The 21,734-nt window shown below is 33.0% G+C and overlaps 4 protein-coding genes across 4 annotated transcripts in view; 1 reads left to right on the plus strand and 3 right to left on the minus strand.

The window, feature by feature from the left end:
- Window positions 1–1,201, minus strand: part of LOC7495805 (GRAS family protein RAM1) — a 3,043-nt gene extending 1,842 nt beyond the window's left edge. Inside the window, exon 1 of the mRNA XM_002298611.3 lies at window positions 203–1,201. Coding sequence (XP_002298647.1) covers window positions 203–1,120 — 918 coding nt within the window. The 5' untranslated portion in view covers window positions 1,121–1,201. The remainder of the gene's footprint in view (window positions 1–202) is intronic.
- Window positions 1,202–5,043: 3,842 nt separating this feature from the next.
- On the minus strand, window positions 5,044–6,186 carry LOC127904099 (heavy metal-associated isoprenylated plant protein 36-like). Its single transcript, XM_052446020.1, has 3 exons — window positions 6,136–6,186; window positions 5,973–6,051; window positions 5,044–5,711 (listed from the first exon to the last, which is right to left on the minus strand). The coding sequence occupies exons 1-3, from the start codon at window positions 6,184–6,186 to the stop codon at window positions 5,044–5,046; spliced, it is 798 nt and encodes a 265-aa protein (XP_052301980.1).
- Window positions 6,187–16,206: 10,020 nt separating this feature from the next.
- LOC7495804 (major pollen allergen Ole e 1) lies at window positions 16,207–17,511 on the plus strand. The gene is made up of 2 exons (XM_002300092.4): window positions 16,207–16,736; window positions 16,870–17,511. Exons 1-2 carry the CDS (start codon window positions 16,571–16,573, stop codon window positions 17,211–17,213), a joined length of 510 nt encoding a protein of 169 aa, XP_002300128.1. The 5' UTR covers window positions 16,207–16,570; the 3' UTR covers window positions 17,214–17,511.
- A 364-nt stretch (window positions 17,512–17,875) lies between these two features.
- LOC7456253 (omega-hydroxypalmitate O-feruloyl transferase) lies at window positions 17,876–20,028 on the minus strand. The gene is made up of 3 exons (XM_002298608.4): window positions 19,867–20,028; window positions 19,253–19,720; window positions 17,876–18,996 (listed from the first exon to the last, which is right to left on the minus strand). The coding sequence occupies exons 1-3, from the start codon at window positions 19,867–19,869 to the stop codon at window positions 18,139–18,141; spliced, it is 1,329 nt and encodes a 442-aa protein (XP_002298644.2). The 5' UTR covers window positions 19,870–20,028; the 3' UTR covers window positions 17,876–18,138.
- Window positions 20,029–21,734: the final 1,706 nt, after the last annotated feature.

Below are 21,734 nucleotides of genomic sequence, written 5' to 3' on the forward strand. Positions count from 1 at the left end.
CCCTAACCAATTAGAATAGGACTTCTGCAAGTAGTTCAAGACAGAACGTCTTTAGTTTTGTCGTGCATATTCACCCTCACCTTTCACTTAAAAGTGAAATAGATTCATGAAGATCCAATTTGTTGTCTTGTCATGTTAAGCAATGATATCCTTTTCTACTATTATTATTGGATGGTTGGGGGGGGGGGGGGGGGGAGATTACCTGCTCAGAGCCAATAGGAAGAGATACCATCAAGGTATGGTTAAGACTCTGTGGTTGCTGTTGCAGGGATTGGGTTGTTGGTGGAGGCTGTGGTTGTGTTGTTGGTTGTGGCAGCGGCTGCGGCTGCTGCTGGTTTTCCTGTAATAGTTTCTGTGATGATGGTGCAATTCCAATAGAACCCATCTGAAAAATATCGCTCTCCTGTGTCATTGGTGAGCCTGATGATGTTTCACTCACCGATCCAGAACAAAACCTGGAGGGATTCTGTATAGTCAAGCAATCCAACATTGCAGGAACTGTGGTTGACATATCAAACAATTGTGTTGAACTTCCACTGCTGCCTGACATCTTAGGTGGTTGTTGGTATCCTTCTCCGTACCCATCTCTTTGAAAATCATCCAAGAAGTCCTCAATACCTGGTAAAGAAAGGCTCTCAACTTGCATGAATTGATTATTTGGAGAGTTACACATTCTATGGAGTGGACTCTGTCCCTTCCCTTTGTGGATACTACTGAAAGCAGCTCCAAGCTGAGATAAATATCTAGGAGGAGAGCAGCCTGAAAGACTCTGCCCTTGCATTGCATGAGCATAATTGTGATTGTAGCTTGAAGTTTGTGGCGATGGCAAGTTCCTCACTGGAGATGAGATCATGAAGTCAGAGTCAAAATTATCAGTGAAAAAGCTCTCCCACATGGAACTATCAGGTGACTGGACTTCAACATCTCCATCCAACTCAAATTTGACTGCAGGTAAGTTTAGGCTTGTTGGGGTTAGGCTATTTTGTTCAAATTCAAAAGACTGAGTAGTTTTTTTAGATTCAGTGACTGATGATGACTCATTAGGAGAAGTTGGTTGCAACTTGTTGCATGAGTTCTCGCTCTTGAGAGACCCCATGCTTCCACAGAGAGCATTAATCATCTTTTCTCTCTATACTTTGCTCAATTCCTCGCTCAAACAAAAAACGAAAGTGAGGTTTTTGGTGTTTCTCCAATGCTGCTCGCTCACATGAAGCTAGAGCTAGCCCTTCTAGTTGCTATAGGGGAAAAGCTAGGGGGGCTGTTTTTTCTCTTTTTATTTGGACAGAATTTGGCATTTGTCTCTTTGTCCAGTATGCATCGGAAAGGGCAAGAGAGGCAGAGACAAAACGCTAATCCAACGCCGTGTGGTTGGAGGTTAGTGATTCAAGACACCAATTTTATCACCCCTAACAAAGCTCTCTCTGTAATCAACCAAAGCCTAGCAGTTTTCTCTAGGGACTTGATTTGTCATCTCCCTGCGGAATGCTTGTGCTTGCACTAAATGACATTTTCATGGCGGGGCCCCACTTTCTTGGGCCGGCCCAGCTCAACAAGAGAGTTTGGAATAATTGGACCCTTTCTCATTCTGCAACAGCTTAAATTGGAAAGTACATCAATACTTGATTGGAGATTTGTGATAAAATATAATGAAGAGAGGCACGATTTTCCCTTTTTTAAAATTTTTTTTGTTTTTTAGAAAAGAAAAGGAGGGATATGGGCCCACTGAAAATGGCAATTCGGACAAGGACCTCAACAATGCAATATTCTGAAAAGGACTTTACCATATGCATTATGACAAAAAGAATTACATTTGTTTTTTTTTTTTTAACGTGAGTGTTCGGCACCTCCGGTGATCATCATATTAGCAACTACATGATTCGAATCTAAGACCATAAAAAGAGCAAATCTTTTAGTCTCAAACTCTTACCACTGACCATCTATATTTGTTTCTTTATATTATAGACTAGCGAGGAGGGCCTAACATTACACAACATAACATTAACACATTTACAAGAACTAATAATTAAAACAAAATATTATTTTATTATTTTGCAAGACAGAAAACCTTATCCTTTTTACTATATGAGTACTGTGACATTAAGGCTTCTATTGAAAATAGTTGGTCTTACTAGACGACATATTCTAACATGGCAATTTTAATTAACTCTCTTAATACAATCTTAATGGGTTAGAACATAAATCATTCGATTATAAAAAAATCCCATTTCACTGAAATTATAAATAACGAAATCAAGGAGTGACTCTTCTTCTTGTAAGAAAAATCAATCCTAAGCTAGAGCGGATCGTGGCTAGTTTTGCTAATTTACAAAATCAAAGTCCCATTGATTTTACAAGAGCGAAATATGTGATACAATGGCGGGCAAAAACCAAAGAATAATAATAATAATAATAAAAAAAGGGGTGGATGGAGAGGAGGAAGGAGGGGGGAAAAGAGGACAAAAAAGGAGACACGGGCAAGGTTGTCGTCGGTGGCGCCGCCTGGGCCTTGGATTTGCCAAAGGAATGAAGTGCTTGTCCCTAACTCCTTTTGCTCTTAGGCGGCATCTTTTTTTTTTTTTTATATATATATATAAACAATACAACTATTTTTGGTTCACTATCTTACTATTCGATGGTAAATAATAAATTATTATTTTTATAAATGATTTTAAAAACTTACATTTACATTGATCTGATGTATTTTTAAAAAATTAAATTTATTTAAATACTGAATTTAAAAAATTAAGAAATTAACCTTTTTAACCATAAAACCAACCCAAGCACTTAGAAATTTGAATATTCACAATCAAAGTAAGACAACCTTTTCATTTAAGGATTGCGTGAAAGTGAGGTAGAAGTTGTGGTTCAAAGTGTTTTTTTCTCAGAAATATATTAAAATTATGTTTTTTTTATTTTAAAAAAATTATTTTTGATATTAACATATTAAAATAATATGAAAATATATAAAAAATTAATTTTAAATAATTTTTTATTTAAATTCTTAAAAAGTATAGTTTCAACCAGCGATATTAAACATCACCACTTAACCATCGCATGTTACATAAAGCCAATTTTGAATCACGTTCCACGCATTCATTAATTCATTCCTATCTAGCCAATCAAAAACTTGCCTCATGGCATGGAAACATTTCCATTGACAATGTAAATGAACAAGAGTGTTTTGTCCAATCTGGCTGACAAAGCTTTCTCTTGTATTTGTCAACAACTAAATTATTTAATAAATCCAGGATGAAATATCTATGCGTATATCCCCTTTTACTTAAACCTTTAAATCATGGTATATACAAGGCTGTTATGTACACTAATTTCTTCTTCTTTTTTTTAGTTTTTCTGTGCATAGAGAGAGTCAAACCAGAAACATTCAGGCTTTAGTTCATGTCAGTAGCCCTGAAAGAACTTCAAGATCAGCTACACATCCATGCAAAAGTTTCTAGCTAGATTGCAGTTAGGCTAATACAATAACTAGCCAGGATCAATGGCCCTTTGTGCCCCCGTGAGCAGTGAGGAAGCTAGGAATTTTATTTTTGGGGCCCAAATTGGGGAAAAACTTTTAAAGGGTTATAATTTAAAATTTTCTATTTTTTTTTAAATAATTTTAATTCCGTATATTTAGTGAAATAAATAATCCAACCCTTCAAAAAATTATAGCTTCTGTCTTTGCAATCTGGCCGTGTACAGCTTTGTTTACTTTCAAGTCTTGAATGCATTAGCACAGTTTAGCTCATTGACAGTGGCTAGGCATGCAGGCCTACTTGAGCCTAATCCTGATCACTGATCATAACACTGGAGCTTAGTCCTGACCTCACAGCCAAACGTGGGAGCGAGGACTTTGTGCAGACAAAGAAGCCCTGGAATATATCAGTATATCCCACCACTAAAAAAATCAAGAAAGTGCAGATAAGGAATTGCTTCTTCTCAAAATAAAAACAAAAACCCAGAAGCTTGTTCTTTAGACCAGGTCATGCACTGTTTTTAGTGCAAGCAAAAACTTGGAATTTCAACGTTAAGGCGCAAGAGAAACTTGTAGCTCTTTATTTTTTTCTTGAGAAAAACAAATAAGCAGGTAGTTAATGACTGTCTGTAATTGGTTGATAGGATCCCGGAGGAACAAAACAAATTTAATTTGTTTCACGAATTGTTTCCATGCGTAAGAATTAACAAATTATACAGCTATGTATTAGCCGTCGTCTTGCTAGTTTCTTCCGCATACATGATGATGTCCGCATGAAGAGCAGCTGAGTTCAAGAGCCAAGCCTTGAATAAACAGCTTTCTAGCATTCATTGTATATGATCTTCTTGGACTATTTACTGGCCGAAAACTATGGCTAAGTCAAGGCACGCATCTTTCACTGTTTTATTGTTATATTACTGGAAATCTCCATTAAAGTTCTAGCTAAGTTTGAAAACTTAAGTTTGTCACGAGGTCTGTTTAGTCTTGATGTGTTTACAAGTAAAATACCGTTTTAGCATCGTTTTGTTTTTGTGGTTGGGATTACTTTTTGCCCCAATTATTGGTTTAAAGGAGTTTGGTTTGCATAATTTCTACTAAAAAAATTATTTTGGATTTTGATTTTAGAAAAGCTATAATGTATAATTTTTTTTAAAATTTGTTATTTTAAATCACAACCACCGTAAAAACAACTAGAATATCAAATATACATTAATGCATGTTTGACATTGCAATAACTTCTTTTTTCAAAGTGTTTTTTAAATTATTTTTTGCCTGAAAAATATCAAATTAATGTAGATTTCAATAGTTATTTACGATGATTTTAACATTTAAAAAAAAATTAAAAACAAATCTGAAAAAAAACTATTTTAATATATTTTTAATTAAAAAGTACCCTACACCATATTAACCAAGACACACTAATTATAATAACATTCATGCATGAACAAGATGAAAAGAAGAAAGTTTTGAACAAATAGGGAGAATGGAATCTAAACATATCATTGTTACCAAGCTTGTAGTCCTAATTTGGTCATAAACAAGAAACAAGGCTGTCTCAAGCGGTTGACCTATTAAACATAGTTGTCTTCATATCTGGAATAATGGATAATGGGCCTATACTGTGGTGGAGGTCTTGATTGAAAAAAACCAGGTGGCTGAAGTACTGGTGGTGGTGGGTACGTTGGCTGAATATAATGTGGATATGGTAGCATAGCTGGACTTCCGTACACAGTTGGTCCATGAATTTGACTTCCATACTGTGGCCTCTCCCAACATGGTGGGAACTGTGGTCTTGAACCTCCGTAAGGCATAGCAGACATTCCTAGAGAAAACACATTGCCAGGAGCCTGCGTGTTGTTGGGCCTGAAAACTGGAGGAGCACCATGAGGCAATTTGGGTTTAGCAGCATCCTGCAATTTACTAAACAAACCCAAAAGCCAGCAAAGTTTCTTTCTCTTTTTGGTGCTAGAAACAATTGGAGGTTGGGCCCCAGTAGTACCAATATTCTGGCTTTTAGATACTTTTTCATCGTAATTTCGATCACAGTCGCATTCAGAATCGGAGTCATCGTCACAGCAAGAACAGTCTGATGAGTCTCCTTTGACAGGGTCCTTTTCGGGGGAGCAAAGCACTGCTTTTTTGCCCCACCTTGCAAATTTCTGTATAACTATTTGAGGGTCTATTGTGCCTGTAACAGCTACCAAACCTTGTTCTGTATCAATGGTGATTGCAAGCACTCCTGGCAAATGGAAAACAAAATAAAAGGAAGAAACAACAACGAGTTTTACTAAGAACTAGTAAAAAAATGGAAACCCAGTTGCTTATTTACTTGCAAAAAAATACATGTGGCTAAGCTGATGAGACTATCTGGGAACATGATGGCCCATAAAAACATCAAGCATGCTACTGATACTAGAGATATTACATTCATATTTATTGAAATAAAGCATGTTTCTTTACTAAAAGAAATATATGGAATGAAATGGGTGCAAAAGAGAACCAGAGAATTTCTCCAACTTTTCCTTCGCCCTCCTAGGACAGGCTGAACAACACTGAATATTCACTTTCAAATAAAACCTCTGCAAGCAAAGAATAAACCTTATCAGAGAAAACAAAAGGAAGAGATCACAAAAAAACCTTTACAGCACAACACTTATAGTTACCGGAGCATGGCCATGGTGAATTTTAGGGGCAAACGCATTTTTCTTTTCCATTGAAATAACTCGGTGTGATCATATACTGTTTTTGTACCAAGAAAAAATCAATCAAATACTGTCTCCATAGGAAAATGAAGAAAGCAAAATCTATATGAAATGGAGGGCTAGGGTTGATGCATAGAGATGCTTAATTAATGTAGTATATTTGACACAATTGATAGATTGATTAGAAAATATTCAACTACCTTAAATAAAGTTCGTCAGCAACATATATATTTTTGGTGAGTTATCGCAAAATAAATATATATAGTATTAAATCTTATTGATTTTTTTTTTTTTTATCTTTATGGTACCTTGGCCTATGTTTTTTTTTACCTTAATTAAGAAAACATATTTTAAGTCTATCAAAAAATAAAAAATAAACAATATATTTTAAGGAGCATGTTTTTTTTTTTCATCTTAGAGAAAATCACATTGATTATCTCGTAGTTTAGTTCTTATTTTCTTTTACCTCTATTTAAAAAAAAAAACAATTATAGTTTACATCTTAAAATTTATAAGTTGATAACACTTTATCATTATATCAATAAAAAATATTAAATTATTGACAAAATTATCATTATATTCTAATTAATGATTAAAAAGCTTTTGTAATATTATAACTACTACTTTGCCATCAAACATATAATTTTGTCATTGGCTCAGCCCAATGACTACGCTGTATTGTAAAAAGCAAAACGTGAATTATAACTCATTTTCTACATGTTTACGTGCAGAAGAATAAGAAAAACAAAGGGGGAAGGAGAAGGAAAAGCTCACTTGGCGCAGGGGTTGCGGCTGCCATCACTGGTCTAGCGTGAGAACTGTGGAAGTATTGGTAGCTCACGATGGAGGCTGGAGATGTTGGTGGCTGGGTTGCTGTGGTGCAGGAAGAAGAGGAAGTTTACGGTGGAAAGGGGAAAGCTTGTGGTGGTTGTCTCTATCACCAGCGAGGAGATGGGTTTGCAAAGATGTTGGGTCGTCATCAATCACGACGTGGGGGAGGTTGTTGTGGTTGAAGAAGCCAAAGTTATGGCAGTGGAGGAGACAAGAGAAAGGCTAGGAACTGGAAAAAAAAAATTAGGGGGGATGATTTTTTGTCAACTTTAAACCCTGATTTCTACTTTCTCAATGCATGGAATCCACCCCTATTTATAGAGGTGGAAGAGGAAGATTTTGTCTTTACTGGTGCCAAATATTGGCCCTTGATTCGAACCGGAAGGATCTCAACCATTGATTCAAAGTTGCCATCATGAAATGTCAAATTCTGGCAACTCAAGGCTGTTTAAGTTAGTCTCTTTGGGGTAGTGCCAAGGACGTTATAATGTCAATCGGCTAGAAAGTACCATATCGGGGTATGGTCAAGTGTCAAGCCATCATGTTAGTGTATGGTTTGTCTGGTTTGATTGAGAGATGAAGCATTAAATGATCTGAAAATGTGGTCACCCGATCAGTTTCCGAGTGAAAAATTGACGAAGAAGTTGAATAGTATTAGACGACGTGTTGTCTGGTCTGTCTTTTTTTTTTTTTAATGTCTGGGTAAAACCTAGCATCGTTTTGGTCAAAATACATTGTTTCATTTAAATGAAACGGTGTCATTTTGGCTTTTAAGGTTTTAATTTATGGATTTGGACAAAGTTCAATTTGGTCATTTGGTTTTTAATTTATTTCAATCAAGGTTGTCAATTCCGTTTCGGTAGGTGTTTTGTTTTTTCAATTGGAATGGAATGTTTCAGTTTCGGAGTGTTTCGGCGTGCCGTTTCGGGGTTGTACTGTTCACACACACACACACACACATATATATATATAACAAACATAATTCAAATTCAAGATAAATTAATTATAAATTATGCAATACAAACACAATGCCAAACAAATATAATTTCAAAATTTAAAATATTTCTAAATAGTCAAGATTAAATAGATCTTTAACTTAAAGTAATTCAACTTAAACAAAATATCAAAATATTATGAAAGTAAAATGTTTTAACACAAATATTTTAAATATAAAGTTAGGTCAATGTTATCAAGGCTAATGGAATCTAAAGCATCCATTGTTTTGCTCAAATTCCTACAAAGTATAAACATGAAAAAAAAACAACATGAATATAAACCATATATATTAATGATAAATCTAATTTTAAAAAATTAATATCATTGTTAATGAAAATAGTAATAATAATTTTCAATTTTATTATCAATATCATTGTTATTGAAAATAGTAATAAAAAAGAGCTTTTTATAATTGAGTGGTTTAATTAATTAAATTGAACAAGGTTCAATTTGATTCAATGGCTTTTCAAGAGCGGAACGAAACATGTGGAATGAAACCGGAACGTTCCGGGCAGAATTTAGCCGAAAAATCCGGAACAGACCGAGATTTAAAATGAGATGAAATTTGTTCCGTTTTGTTCCGTTTTTTGAATTTGTATGGAATGTTTCGGCCATTCCGGGCGAAACAGAACGGAATTGACAACCTTGCTTTCAATAACACCCCTAATTGACCCCAAACTTCTTATTTTATGCAATTTTGTCCCTACTGAACTTCAATATTAGCCCCAAATTCTAGTGTCTTTTTCACATTAGTCCTTGGTATTAGATTTATGCAGATTGACCCTTAATTCACCATTAAACTTTTAAATTTCTTCAATTTCACTCTTGATTTCAATCAAATGAGTCCTTAGAGTTTGACACCTTTTTCAAAATGGTCATTAGCCGTGAGTTTCTTCAATTTAGCCCTTAATTGACCCCAAAACTTTGATTTTCTTGTGATTTTACCCATGATTTGAACCAATTGACTTTGTAAAAAATAAATTTGGTCCTTTAAAATTCTAATATTCTCAATTAAGCCCAAATTGAGCTCTCAAACTTAATGTTTCACCAATTAAGCCCCTAATAAAATTAATTTGATCAATTTAAAGTATAATTAAGTCCTTGCACCTAATTAAATCCTTTAATTGGACTCAAATTAATTCTTAAATATAATTAAGCCATAAATTCAGCTAATGATTAAATCAAATTGACCTATTAAAAATTTAATTATGTCCACCGACTTAATTTTTATGCAGATTCGTCCAATAATCATTTAATTTAACCTTAAATGTATATTGTCTCTCAAGTTTTGGGCACAACAAGGTACGATTAGACTTCCGACTTCATTCAAAATTGTAGCTTGATTTTATGCATATCTAAAATCCTCCCTCACCAGTTTTTTCCACATCACCAGTCTCCTTGCTATTATTTTTTATTTTTTATTTTTTAAAAGGAAAAATGGTAAATTTTAGAGAATAACCGAAAAATAGGTTATGACAAGGAGTATATTTTTTCTTTAATCTTGAGAGAATCACACTAATAATCTTGTAGTTTAATCATTTTTTCACTCTGTCACTATTCTTTTAAAAATTATAGTTTACATCCCATAATTTATAAGTTGATAACACTTTATATCCTTACTCGTGTGTGCCAAAAAATATCAACAAAAAAGATTGAATTATTTACAGGATTTCAATTACATTCTAATTAATGACTAAAAAGCCCTTGCAATATTAATATTATAACTTTGTCATCAAACATATAATTACTACTTTTCCATCAAACTTGTATTACAACTTTGTAAAAATTTAAAAAAGAGTTAAAACTTTCATAGTGGTATTTCATCAAATACTTCATATGCAATGCAAAATTAACCTCAATTTCATGACACTCATTTGGATTTTGGATACCAAAAAATCAGCCAAAGTCATCTCCTTGTTATCCCTACTATGGTAACAAGCAATACCATGTTATCCTTATCAACTTCAACAATCTCTTCAAGAAGTTTAGTTTTTGTATATTACTTAGAGTTTATATTTTAAGAATCGTGAATTCTGGTTTGTTAGCAAGATACATCGGGTTTGGGTAATGGGTCACCTTTCTTATGGTTTGTTTTGTTTTGGAATCCAAAAGCGAGATACATTAGGGTTGAGTTACGCAATGATTTTTCATTCTAAGCTCACCTTTTTTTTTTCATTTTTTCCTTGTATTCAATTCACATATCTTAGTGGTTTAAATCAAGTCATGTTCATCTGATTTTTTTAATAAAATCTCTCGTATAAATCAAGTCATCCCTTCACTCATGTTTTGATGGAAAAAAAATATTTGCTCAATGGTGGCTAATTGGAAAAGAATGATCATCTTTTTCACCCAAATCTCATATATAAATCAAGCCATACACCTTTAGTTTTTCAACAAAATCTAGATATATTTATTTCATTCTTTCATACACAACAAAATATTTTAATTAATTACTAGGTTTCATTTCTTAGAAGGTTCAATACTATAAATAAGGGCTCAAGATATAGAAAAAAGGAGAAAAAACCCTCCACATACAAATAGACATGGAAACAAGTCTAAAAATTAGTCTATAAATTAATGTATGTTTAGTTTTGTGGTAACTTTTGTAGTTGTGGTTTGAAAAAATAGATTTAAAAAAAGCTACAAATTGTAATTTTTTTAACAAAAGTTTCAAGAAAGAGTTTTCAGTAAGGCCTGTGCAATATTATAGTGTGTGTTGATTAATCAAATACTTTAAAATTTACAGTTAGGAAACAACACAAACTGCACCACAGAAACAAATAGAGCCTAGCTAAAAGAGGGAGAGAGAAATAAATGAAAAGCTACCAAAAAAACTAGCCACCCTTCATCCTCTTTTCTCGAGTTAAAAGCCATCAACCATCATTTTTTTTCTTTCACGACAATACCCATTTTCAATCGTCAACCACCATGTCCAACTACTAACATTAACATAGCTCTTCATTTTCCTCCCTCTCTTACTACCACCTACCATTTTCTCTCCGCCACATTGTCATGTCTTCTTCCCTTACCATCTACTAAACCAATAATCTTGATCCACCACTTACCATCCCATGTAAACCACCACAATATCTCATAGCAACACCATAAGCTAGTCTCGAATTCACCTTAAGATTCATCCCAATCACAACCCAAGTCAATCTTAAAATTAACCTTAATCACAACTTGAATCAACCTAAATATATCAACAACCATATCAACCTAAATCTTGACCATTTATGGGTTTTTTATGGAGTCATATTCAGTAAATGGAGACACATGCCATCACTAAAAATTTTCCCAACACTGCTTGTGCTAGTTTACACAACTTCCAATCAATATTAGTAGCTCTAAAAGGTCATTTTTGAACCCTAACATATTGATTTGTCTACTTTTTTAAATAATTTATAACATTGTTGATTTTTGTTTATTTTTTGAGTATCTTGTAATATTATTGATTTTTATGTATGATTGTTGAATACTTCAGGTGTTATGGCTTGTGCCATTGCGTGGAAACTCTGGGTTTATGAAATAGGCTAGGATTGATATTTTATATGTAAAGCAAGGATAAAAATCAATGCCCTGCAATGATGTTGGAAGGATTGAGTTTGAATTTGGTTTATCAGAGGTGTAATGATTGGTCTTCATATTGATATCTTTAGTGTGAACATATGTATATTCATCGTAATGCTTTGGTTGTAATAAAAATTCTCAATCCGTTTTTTGTGTTATATTTTTTGTTTATTTCGTGTTTTATCATATATCTACTATCTTGTATTTGAGAACAAGATGAGATGACCCGCTAAACAACTCTTATCCTTGGATCTTAAATATCAGATAATAGAATTAGTATATACACGTTCATGTCACTTATTATATTATTTATGTGTTTTTATTTGTGGTGTTATGTATTTGTTTTCATTTATTTCGAGAACTCAACTAGGATTAGATGGTTCGTTCACGATTCCTATCCTTAGATGTTGATTATTGAGTATTTGAATTAGCAATTACATGTTTATATTAGGTCCAATGTTTGTCCTTTAGTCAAATTTGGAATTAGATCATCTTCAGATCCAAATCCAAAACAACTCTTTAATATAAATTTAAAATAAAAAAAATATTAGGTTTAGGCAACCCCCAAGCATAACAAACACATTAATTTTAAAACAAACAATTATACAATCTATCTTAGGTAGAATGAATAGGGTGATCATATCTTTCCTATTACATAATCAACTTCTTACCTAAAACCTCTTAAAGACCATTTAGGGTTTTTTAGTTATCATAAAACTAATCGGCGACTACTTTTTCCAATTTTGTCCTTTTTGACTTGTAGCTCACCGATATTTCCCTTTTAACAATTACATTAAGAAATTTTATCAAATGAATATGAGGCTCATCTACCACCTCTATCTGATGAAAAACTTAGGATGGTGTTCAGACATGGAAGAATAGGCACAACATATTACATAGAAAGAAAAGTTTAATGGACTAGCCTAAATACACAGACCCAAACCCTCAATCTCTAATTTTATACTTGGGGTCAAACTTCAAATTATAAAAGAAGATCAACATGGCGACAATTTGATTTAGAGTTTTAGCTTTAAGTTTTAATTTTTAAAAATCCTAAGTGCAAAAGAAAAAAGATTGGTTCGATTTAGTTTTTATTTTTCTCCTTTTTTTGTTAAGGGATTTGTTTTTATTTAGTTATTCTAATTTAGAGTTTTGATCGAAACAAAGTAAAGACGAATGGAGAGAAAGGAAGGGAGGAAGGGGAAAAGATTGGAAAAGGAAACTAATTTATCATTTGTGTTATTATACATAGAAGGGTAAAAAAATTTATCTTATTTTAAGTTTTAAGTTGACCAAAGAGGTAAACTATAATTTCTAAAATAATGGAGGTAGAGTGAAAAAATGACTAAACTACAAGAGGGTAAGAGTAATTTTTTCTTAATCTTAATTTTAAAGACATCGTCTCGAAACAGTTAAAAGTAACAAGGTTTTTTTTCGATGATAACTATCTCTATGTTTGATTCTTAGGACCTTTATCTTCAAGACTGCACAAAGTGCAAGGAAGAACAAAAACCTGTAAACCCATGCATATATACATTAGCTCATGAGCTTCCATAGTTTTGATAATAATTGGATTTCAAGAACTTAGTGGGTTTTGACCCATTAGGTATTAGATGAATGAGAAAAAATCTCATAGGCCTATGGTAGTATTAACAAAAATAATAAAAGACGTAGGCTAAACAGTGTGCAAAATACTATGCACATGGACACAAAAAACTATTCATTATGACAGTCAAATTACGAGTTTGTCCTTTGAAGAAAAATTAGGGTGCCTTGATTTTGAGGGTGATTTGGTCTTTTTCAATGGTGAATTGATCATTAAATGATTGTTAGAATGATTGTTAGGGTTTTTTTTTCTTTTCAACTTTTTTGAACAGTTATATTATTGATTTACCCCTACACTAAAAAAATAATTGAACTGTGACCAAGAGTATTTCTACCTTCTGTTTTTTACAAAATAGTAAAATGACTTTTCCACCATTAGAATAAAAAAAAAAACAAGGCAAATGTTTAAGGGTGATTTCGTATTTTCACATCAATTTTTTTGTTAACTCTAGAATCATGAAGGGTATTTTAGATTGTTTGCTCTTAATAATTAGTTTTTTTATCAGAACATTATAGGAAACGCATGCACCACCTTCTGTTGGCCAAATTTGTTGTTCTGCAATGTCTTTGAAAGCGTTGTCTCACCCTTTTTCTTCTGGTACGGCGTGTGACAGTGTCTGATAAGTGGTTTGTTGTTGATGACAATTTTTTTCTTTTTTTTTCTCTCTCCTACCCTAAAAGGTACACCTTGCCCTTTTTATTTTTGTTATTTTAATTCCGGTCATTTTTCTTTTAATTTTTTATTTTTGTCCTTGACACTTTTATAAAAGTTTTATTTGTTTTCAATTTAACCCTTCAATTACAATTTGCCATATACACCTTAGCCCTCTCTATTTTTGGTGTTTTAATTCTAGTCTTTTTTTATTTTTGATTTTGTTTTCCTTGGCTTTTTTATAAAATTTTTGTTTGTTTTCAATTTAGTCCTTAAATGACAGTTTTTCCTATGTTATTTTTTTTTAAATTCAATTCTTATTCTCTTGATTTCTATTTTTTTTTCCTTGGTCTTTTTGTTAAAATTTTATTGGTTTTCAATTTCATCATTCAATCAAATTTTATGGTGTATTATTTTTTTCAATTTGGCTCTTATTCTTTTTATTTGTTTTCTCTTTTGTTAAAGTAATTTTTCTTTTCAATTTAACCCTTCTTTTTTTTTATTGCCCTCTAATTTACTTTTTATTTTGACTTTCACCCTCATTCTTTTGATTCCAATTTTTTTTTGTTTTAGATCATTTTGTGTAATTGATTCTTTTCTTGGTCTCATCCTTTAATGTTGGATTTGTTGGGGATTGGGGATTGAGGATTAGGCTTCGTGATTTTTTCATTTAGGCTTCCAATCTAATAACATGGATCACATGTTGTAAAAGTTAATACGGGTCGATATCCTGTTTTTTATTTTATTTTATTTTTTGATTTGATCACTCGATATTATTTTAAAATAAAATCATTTTGTGGTTATCTTTAAAAAAATATTATTGGTTTGTCTTGGTACCATGACCTAGCTCACGGGTTTTGCAAACCTTTTTTGAATAAAGGTTTATATATATATGAAATTTATTTTAAAAAATATTAGATATTTATTTTTAAATAATATTTCTAATATGTGCAACTTTGCATGAGATTTTTGTTTCTCTTTTATTTTATTCCATCCTTTTCATGTATGTTTCTATTTTTATTGTTGTTTGATTTAATAAAAGATTAATTTTAATAAACAAATTCAATAAATATATTTAGATAAATATTTCATGTTGCAGGACCAAATATCTTGATTTACATCTATCACTTAATTATTTTAGTTTTGTTTTTAGTTATTGTTAATAATTTTTTTTTATTTACATAAACTTAATTTTTTATGTAAAAAATATATTGAAAAAACCTACATATCTAAAAAGTAATATTTTAATAAAAACAATGTAATTCAGAGAAATCGCTAATAAATAACTAGTGAAGGATAATTTATCATGTCAAATTCTCTTTGGGATTGAATGTCAAATTCTCTTTGGGATTGAAATATGCAAGTGTAGTCTTTGAAAGGACTTGTTGTGTTGTCTTTTCTTATGCCCCAAAAGTACAGTTAAAAGTTTTAGGAGAAATCAAAGTAATTTTTATTTTAAAAATATTCAGGCATTAAAGTTTCATGATAGATATAGAAAAAATAAAAATATATTTATTTTTAATTAAAAAAATAAAAATATGAAATAAATCAGAAAGTACAAGAATACATCTCCTATCATACTTTCATTTAATTTATTTACTTTGATGTGACAAAAGGACATGGACAGCACAGCTGCATCATCTTGGCAGCAAAATTTGTTCGTGACTGAAAGAAACACACGGGTGCCTAGCTAGCAACCCTCTGCCATGCCTCTTTATCAACCATAAACAAGGGACCGATTCCCTTTTGGGATTCCATTCCTCTCCCTCATAATTTAGCCATTGGAACTTGGAAGGAGGAAGGGATGCTGCATTATCCATGTCCTTCTCGTTTTTCCACAGCTCTTTCAACTCAGCTATGATGATATCAAACCATATTACTTAGCTTCTGAGCTTCCTAAAGAAGGCCATCTTTTGCTAAAAAAGGGAAGAAGGCCATGTGAAGGAAGGTAAGTTTAAGTTGTAATTAAATCTATATTTTCTTCATTGTGCACTTGACAAGTTTCTGGCGATTCTAAATTGCAAATAAATCACATAATCTTCTTCTGGTTAATCTCCTCATTGATGGTGATAAGACCTGTGAATTCTCATGCTTGCCATTTAAGGCTCACATGAAGAGAATGAACATTCTCTATCCATTAGGTTATAGTCTAGTCTTGTCTTCTTCTGTATTTACTAGCATGCATATGAACATGCATGCAATAAATTCAGTAGATGAATGTCTTGCTGAATTTCATTAATGCTTAATTAATATATATTTTCAACTTGCATTTTTTTTTTTTTACCATAACATCCAAAGGGGAGTTTTGAATCAAATATTAATCACAAGAAACAATGATCTGAGCAGTAAGCCTATAAATACCTAGACCTTCTGCAATGAGCTTATATGAAAAAAAGAGGGCTTTAATTCAAGCCCCACAAATCTTTCAAAAAAAAGCTACTCTGCCCCATAAAGAGTCTGCTTCCTCTTCTCTTTCCTACACATCTAGCTCCATATATGCCAAATGAAGTTCACATGCCTTTGTTTCTTGTGAAAAAGATATATCTCCTCAACTCTCATGTTTTACAGTTGGATCTCCACCAACTCCTTGCTGCTACTCATTATCCACAAAACAAAATTCATCTTCAACTATATGATAATGCTCTGAGTGCCGTTCGCTAAAATCTAATTTATTCAAGTTTTCATATATAGAGAAGCCTTTGTAAAACTGTTATTTTCTCCTGTCTCCCAAAGTTTGCAGCCATGAATCCCCTTGTTCTCTTTTTTCTCTCATTTTTCTTTATCAACTCAATGTCTTCGAAGGTTGAACAATCTAAAAAAACTAGTGCCCATATCAGTGTAATGGGTCTTGTTTACTGCGACATCTGCTCCAACAACAGCTTCTCCAGACACAGCTACTTCTTACCAGGTCGAATAATCTCCACCAACCTAGAATTAGTTTCAATTTTTTTTCTAGAAATTGGAAGTAAGCTTTCTATGTTAAGATACTGGCATTGTCTCTGAATTTTTTTTTTTTTTGACAAATACTAATGTCTATCCAGGTGCTGAAGTTAGAATAGACTGCAAGTTCAAAGCAAGTTGGCCCAAAACCAGAGAGCAGATATCGTTCTCAGTGAACAGAACCACAAATAAGCATGGAATGTACAAGCTAGAAATACCTTCTGTTGATGGAATTGCATGTGCACAAGCAGCCATTGACTCCTCCTGTGAAGCAAGCTTAATGTCGAGTTCATCTAAAGCATGCAATGTTCCTGGATACAAATCCACAACAAATGAGATTGCAATCAAAGTCAAACAACAAAACCTCTGCATCTACAGCCTTAATGCACTGAATTTCAGACCATCAAAGACAGATGCTGGCTTATGTGGAAATCGAAAGCCTTAAGTCATTTACTATATGGCTTTCTTTCAATTTGTCTAAATCCTAAATTTTCTCTTCAAACCTTGAATTCCTTCATTAATCCTTCCTTTAAAATATATGCAATTTCCATTGCCACCCTATTCTCCCAAGCCCATCAAGGCTTGCTCACCTTTTTCTATTCTGCAGACTATGCAGAATCTTGGGAGCTAATTATTATTTATTAGCAGTATTTTTTTTTAATTATGTTGGTTTTGTTGTAGCTTATACTAATATGTTTGAATGATTTGTGCATGTAAAGTTTAGTGTTTAGCTGTGCGGCCAAGATTTCCTAGCTCTTTCCCTTTTCTTTTAGATTAAACTTCTGCTACAAAAAAAATACCCGATGTATAACAAGGAATGATGAACCTTTAATCATTTAGAAAATGTCAAGTTCCTATTAATCCAATACCCCCTGCTAGTAACTCTTTTTATTTAGTTGTTGAGATCCCTGCCTATTTTACATGTCTAATAATGCAGACCAGGTTCCCTGGTCTGGAACTCTGGATCGCAAATCCATACCCATCAACAATAATTGCCATAAATGGTAAGTTAGTGATGACATTTTAATCTCAGAGCATAATTGAGTATATCATGATTGTACAATCTAGTTCACATTCAAATGTGAAAGTCTCTCACACACACAAACCAAATTGAATAGAATTTTTCATTAAATCTTAATATCAACCACAAGCACATAGATATAAGAATGTTGCCAACACAAATTCCACTGGGCATGACCTGACAAATGAGGTAAACTCTAGGTTCAAGAACATAAATTCACCTCTAATTCTAACAAGGACTTTTAGGAACAATAATCAATTCAGTTGATTAAACAATAGTGTAGGACAAGCACAATACAGCCACCATGGTGAAAAATAAGAAGAACATACAAATAAACGTGAAATGATCTCTAAATCTGTATCATTTCTTGGAAGGTCTTCATGGCTAAAGCTGGCAGACCCAGAAGCACATTTATGCTTTTTCTCTCTTTGCCATGAGATAGGAACAGGATGACTTCCTTCTCTGGTAATGCCACTGGCCCAGATAGAACTGGCTCTCCCCACCCAAAATCTGTAGTGTAGAAAGATAGCCTAGACCAAGTTGTTATCAGTAGAGTCGAAGCCAGAGAAGGCCTAACTCTTGTTGCTTCAAAATAATCCATAGCAGATCTCATGTAACTGTCTGTGACCATTTTAATTGCATCTTGAACAAGCCCCACTGCATGTGATAGTGGCCTGTCTAGTAGTTCCCCTGCTTGGCACATCGAATTGGTCAACACAATTCCATTTCCGAAGTACCCTTTTGGTAGGGGGGGTTTAAATTTTGGCCTTCCATCGACAGCAAATAGGAGCTTTGTTTGTTGATCAGGCAGCATTTTGAGTGCCTTGGTTCGAGCTCTCCATACAAAAGCTGAGAGCCCTTCAAAAGTAGTGCACTTTCCAAGAACCCCATCTTCCATGGCTTTCATTTTGATCTTTTCAAGCATTTCAGAATCGAAACAGAAGGAGCTGTAGAGCATTTCATCTTTGTAAAGGTCATTTGTGCTGGACTTGTCTTTTATCTCGGCGAATTCTTGGTGGGGGTACTCAATCTTTGGAGGGTTCCGGGCTTTAAGTATGCTTCTGTCAATGAATGGAGGGACACAGAGTGGCAAGCCTCTGGCTGTTTCACCCCATGAGTTCACAAATTCCATAGCACCAATGCCATCGAACATACAATGATTCATGCACAATCCTAGTGCAAATCCTCCACATGTGAACTTGGTGACCTGGAACATGGAGTTAATTAGCACCTTAGACCATATTGAAGTTAATGTCTCAGAATTTAAAATAATTGCAGGCAAACGATCATTGTGCTATTTAATCTTTGAGGATGATGAATGAAACTCAAGACAAGCACCTAAAAATATCTAGTACATGTCTGAACGTACAATTTCGATCTAAAAGTATTAGTCCACAATTTACAAGCAATGTAGCCGAAAAATAAACAAACATGAAAAACATAATTTGGAGAAGTTCTAAAACCTGAGCCACCAAAGGAGGCATCTCCAGTATGTTCTTTGCACCAGGAATGTCATAAACCAGCTTCCCAAGAGTGTCTGGATCGGGCTTTGTTATGTCACCAATCTCTTCCAGTGCACAGTTTGCTTCAGCCTCAACAAAAACAGCACCTTCTCCAGTGCAATTTATAATAAGCTTTGCCTCTGAGCTTATTGTTAGCCGCCCGGCAAGAGGATAGTAGTGCACAAGAACCTTTTTCAAGGCATTCTTGATCACTTCTCCAGCATTTTCATTTCCTTTCTCTTCTGACTTGAAGCAGTAGATTGTACGCACAATCACTGCAATGTTTTGGTCAAGGTTGGAGAGAAAGTAAAGACCCTTCTCTGTCTCCTCGGCTGGAGGAACAAGAGTTGGCTCTCCTTGTTTCACAACTAGTTGAAATACATTGCCATTAGAGTACTCCATTGCAGAAAACTTTTCAGCCTCTATACCCTGAACACAACAAAACCAAGAAAAAGAACATTAATGTGCAGTGAAGGATAAAAGCAGCAAGTTTATAACAGGAACACATGGTTCACTTTCAGTAGTTACTGTGAATGCAAACGTTATTGAGAGAGAAAAAAAAGAGCCAAACAAACCATGTGAATTCCTGAGGAAGTAGCAGAAGAAATGGTCAGAAGTCCGGTTCAAGAAATCCCAGTTCCTGGAATTAAAAAAAATGAGGATTGTGTTGGAAACCATGCTGTCAGGGAGATATATATGGAAGGAGGGTGGCCCCACGGAGGCTGAGTTACTTATTTAAGTAAGAAAAAATAGAAAGGACATGTTTCGATGTTTGATTGGAGGGATGGGATTGGCTTTAAGCAACTCATGTTGAATTTTCCAGGAATGGTTCATACTGATGATGATTTTTGACAGATTTTTTTAGTCTTACGGGTGAGGGTTGGCCACTGATCATGGGACCACCGCCACCAGATTGGCCAGTGTTTGGGCTGGGTTGGTGGGGTTGGCATCCCAAATTTTCTTGCTTCATCCTCTTCATATTATATTCATTCGTTACATCTTCTCCGCCATGACTTTTCACTAATTGAAAGCTGTAAGCTAATTTGGACGCACTTATCACTCATACTGGTTCTACACCACCTAATCTAGGATAGAAAACCCCACATGGTTTTAATAATTATTTCTCTTGTTTTATGATCTACTTTGTGGAAATATTGGTAAATTCACATAATTATATTATCCCAAACTCTTCACTAGATTAAAAGGGCAATTTTTTCGATCCGATGGAAGTAATGCAGGCCCTAATTAGTCTTCCCAAACACAGAAAAACTTTGTGACAAAGATATCGTTAACTCTTTTACTGATGTTCATGCTAATTACATTTTCCAGCTAACCATGAATGTGAGGATGCTTTTATTGCCACGAATAAGATATGACTTTTAATGTTTTGTGTGATAAAAGTCTATAAAAAGAAATTGAAAGAATAAAAAGATCTATAATATTTGTCATGAGCTAATACTTAATTATTATGAGTTTCATTTAATTAATGTAAGTTTTATAATTAAGAAAATTGTATAAAGTTGTTGATCACTTAGTACAAATAATTTAATTATATAGTCATAAATCAAGTGAATATTCAGCTATTAATTTTATGAGAAGAATATTTTTATACTAGAAATTCAAGAAAATATATTTTGTAAGTAAAAAAATGTCACACCCAGAACTTATTATAAAATATTTTTCTTATATTTTGATCCTAATCGATCCAACTAATTATACACTTGATTTTATAACCTCCTATAAAAAACAAACTTAATAAATAACTTTTACACCCTTAACTTAGTAATTCCAGGAATTGTAAAGTTTTTTTTATTATATGATATGACAATGTATGGTATGTGTATATAAATTCAATATTGGTTACATCATATTAAATATCACATCGTAATGATTTATTCCTCAATAAACGCAAGGAAAATTAAGTTTCTCTATCTATACAAGTTTTCCAATCAAATATCTTGACTTTTGTTTTTTATCTGAACATTTATACTCTCATTCCTTTTCAATCAAGTTTCTCTACTTTTAATTATTTTTCTATCTAAATGTTTATACCTCCATTCTTTTTTCAATTTAATTCCTATTTGTTTTTGTGTTTTAAAAACATTTTTGAAAAAATCTAAAAAAAATTTATTTTTTTATTTGCTTTAAATTAATATTTTTTGTGTTTTTAAATCATTTTGATGAGCTGATATTAAAAATGATTTTTTACAAATAAAAAAAATATTATTTTGATATATTTACGAGTAAAAAGCACTTTGAAAAACAACCGCAATCACACTCTCCAACAAGCTCTTAGATCATTTAAATGTCTATATTTTTAAATTATTAATGGTGCGTCTAATAAATGAACACGTGCTATCTTTATTGTGGAGTCAAAACCAGAAAAAAAAAATGAAAATCTCTCCTTTATATTGTCATTTGTAGATTACCATGTGAATATCAC

Source organism: Populus trichocarpa, chromosome 1, assembly GCF_000002775.5.
Source record: "Populus trichocarpa isolate Nisqually-1 chromosome 1, P.trichocarpa_v4.1, whole genome shotgun sequence".
Taxonomy (NCBI): domain Eukaryota; kingdom Viridiplantae; phylum Streptophyta; class Magnoliopsida; order Malpighiales; family Salicaceae; genus Populus; species Populus trichocarpa.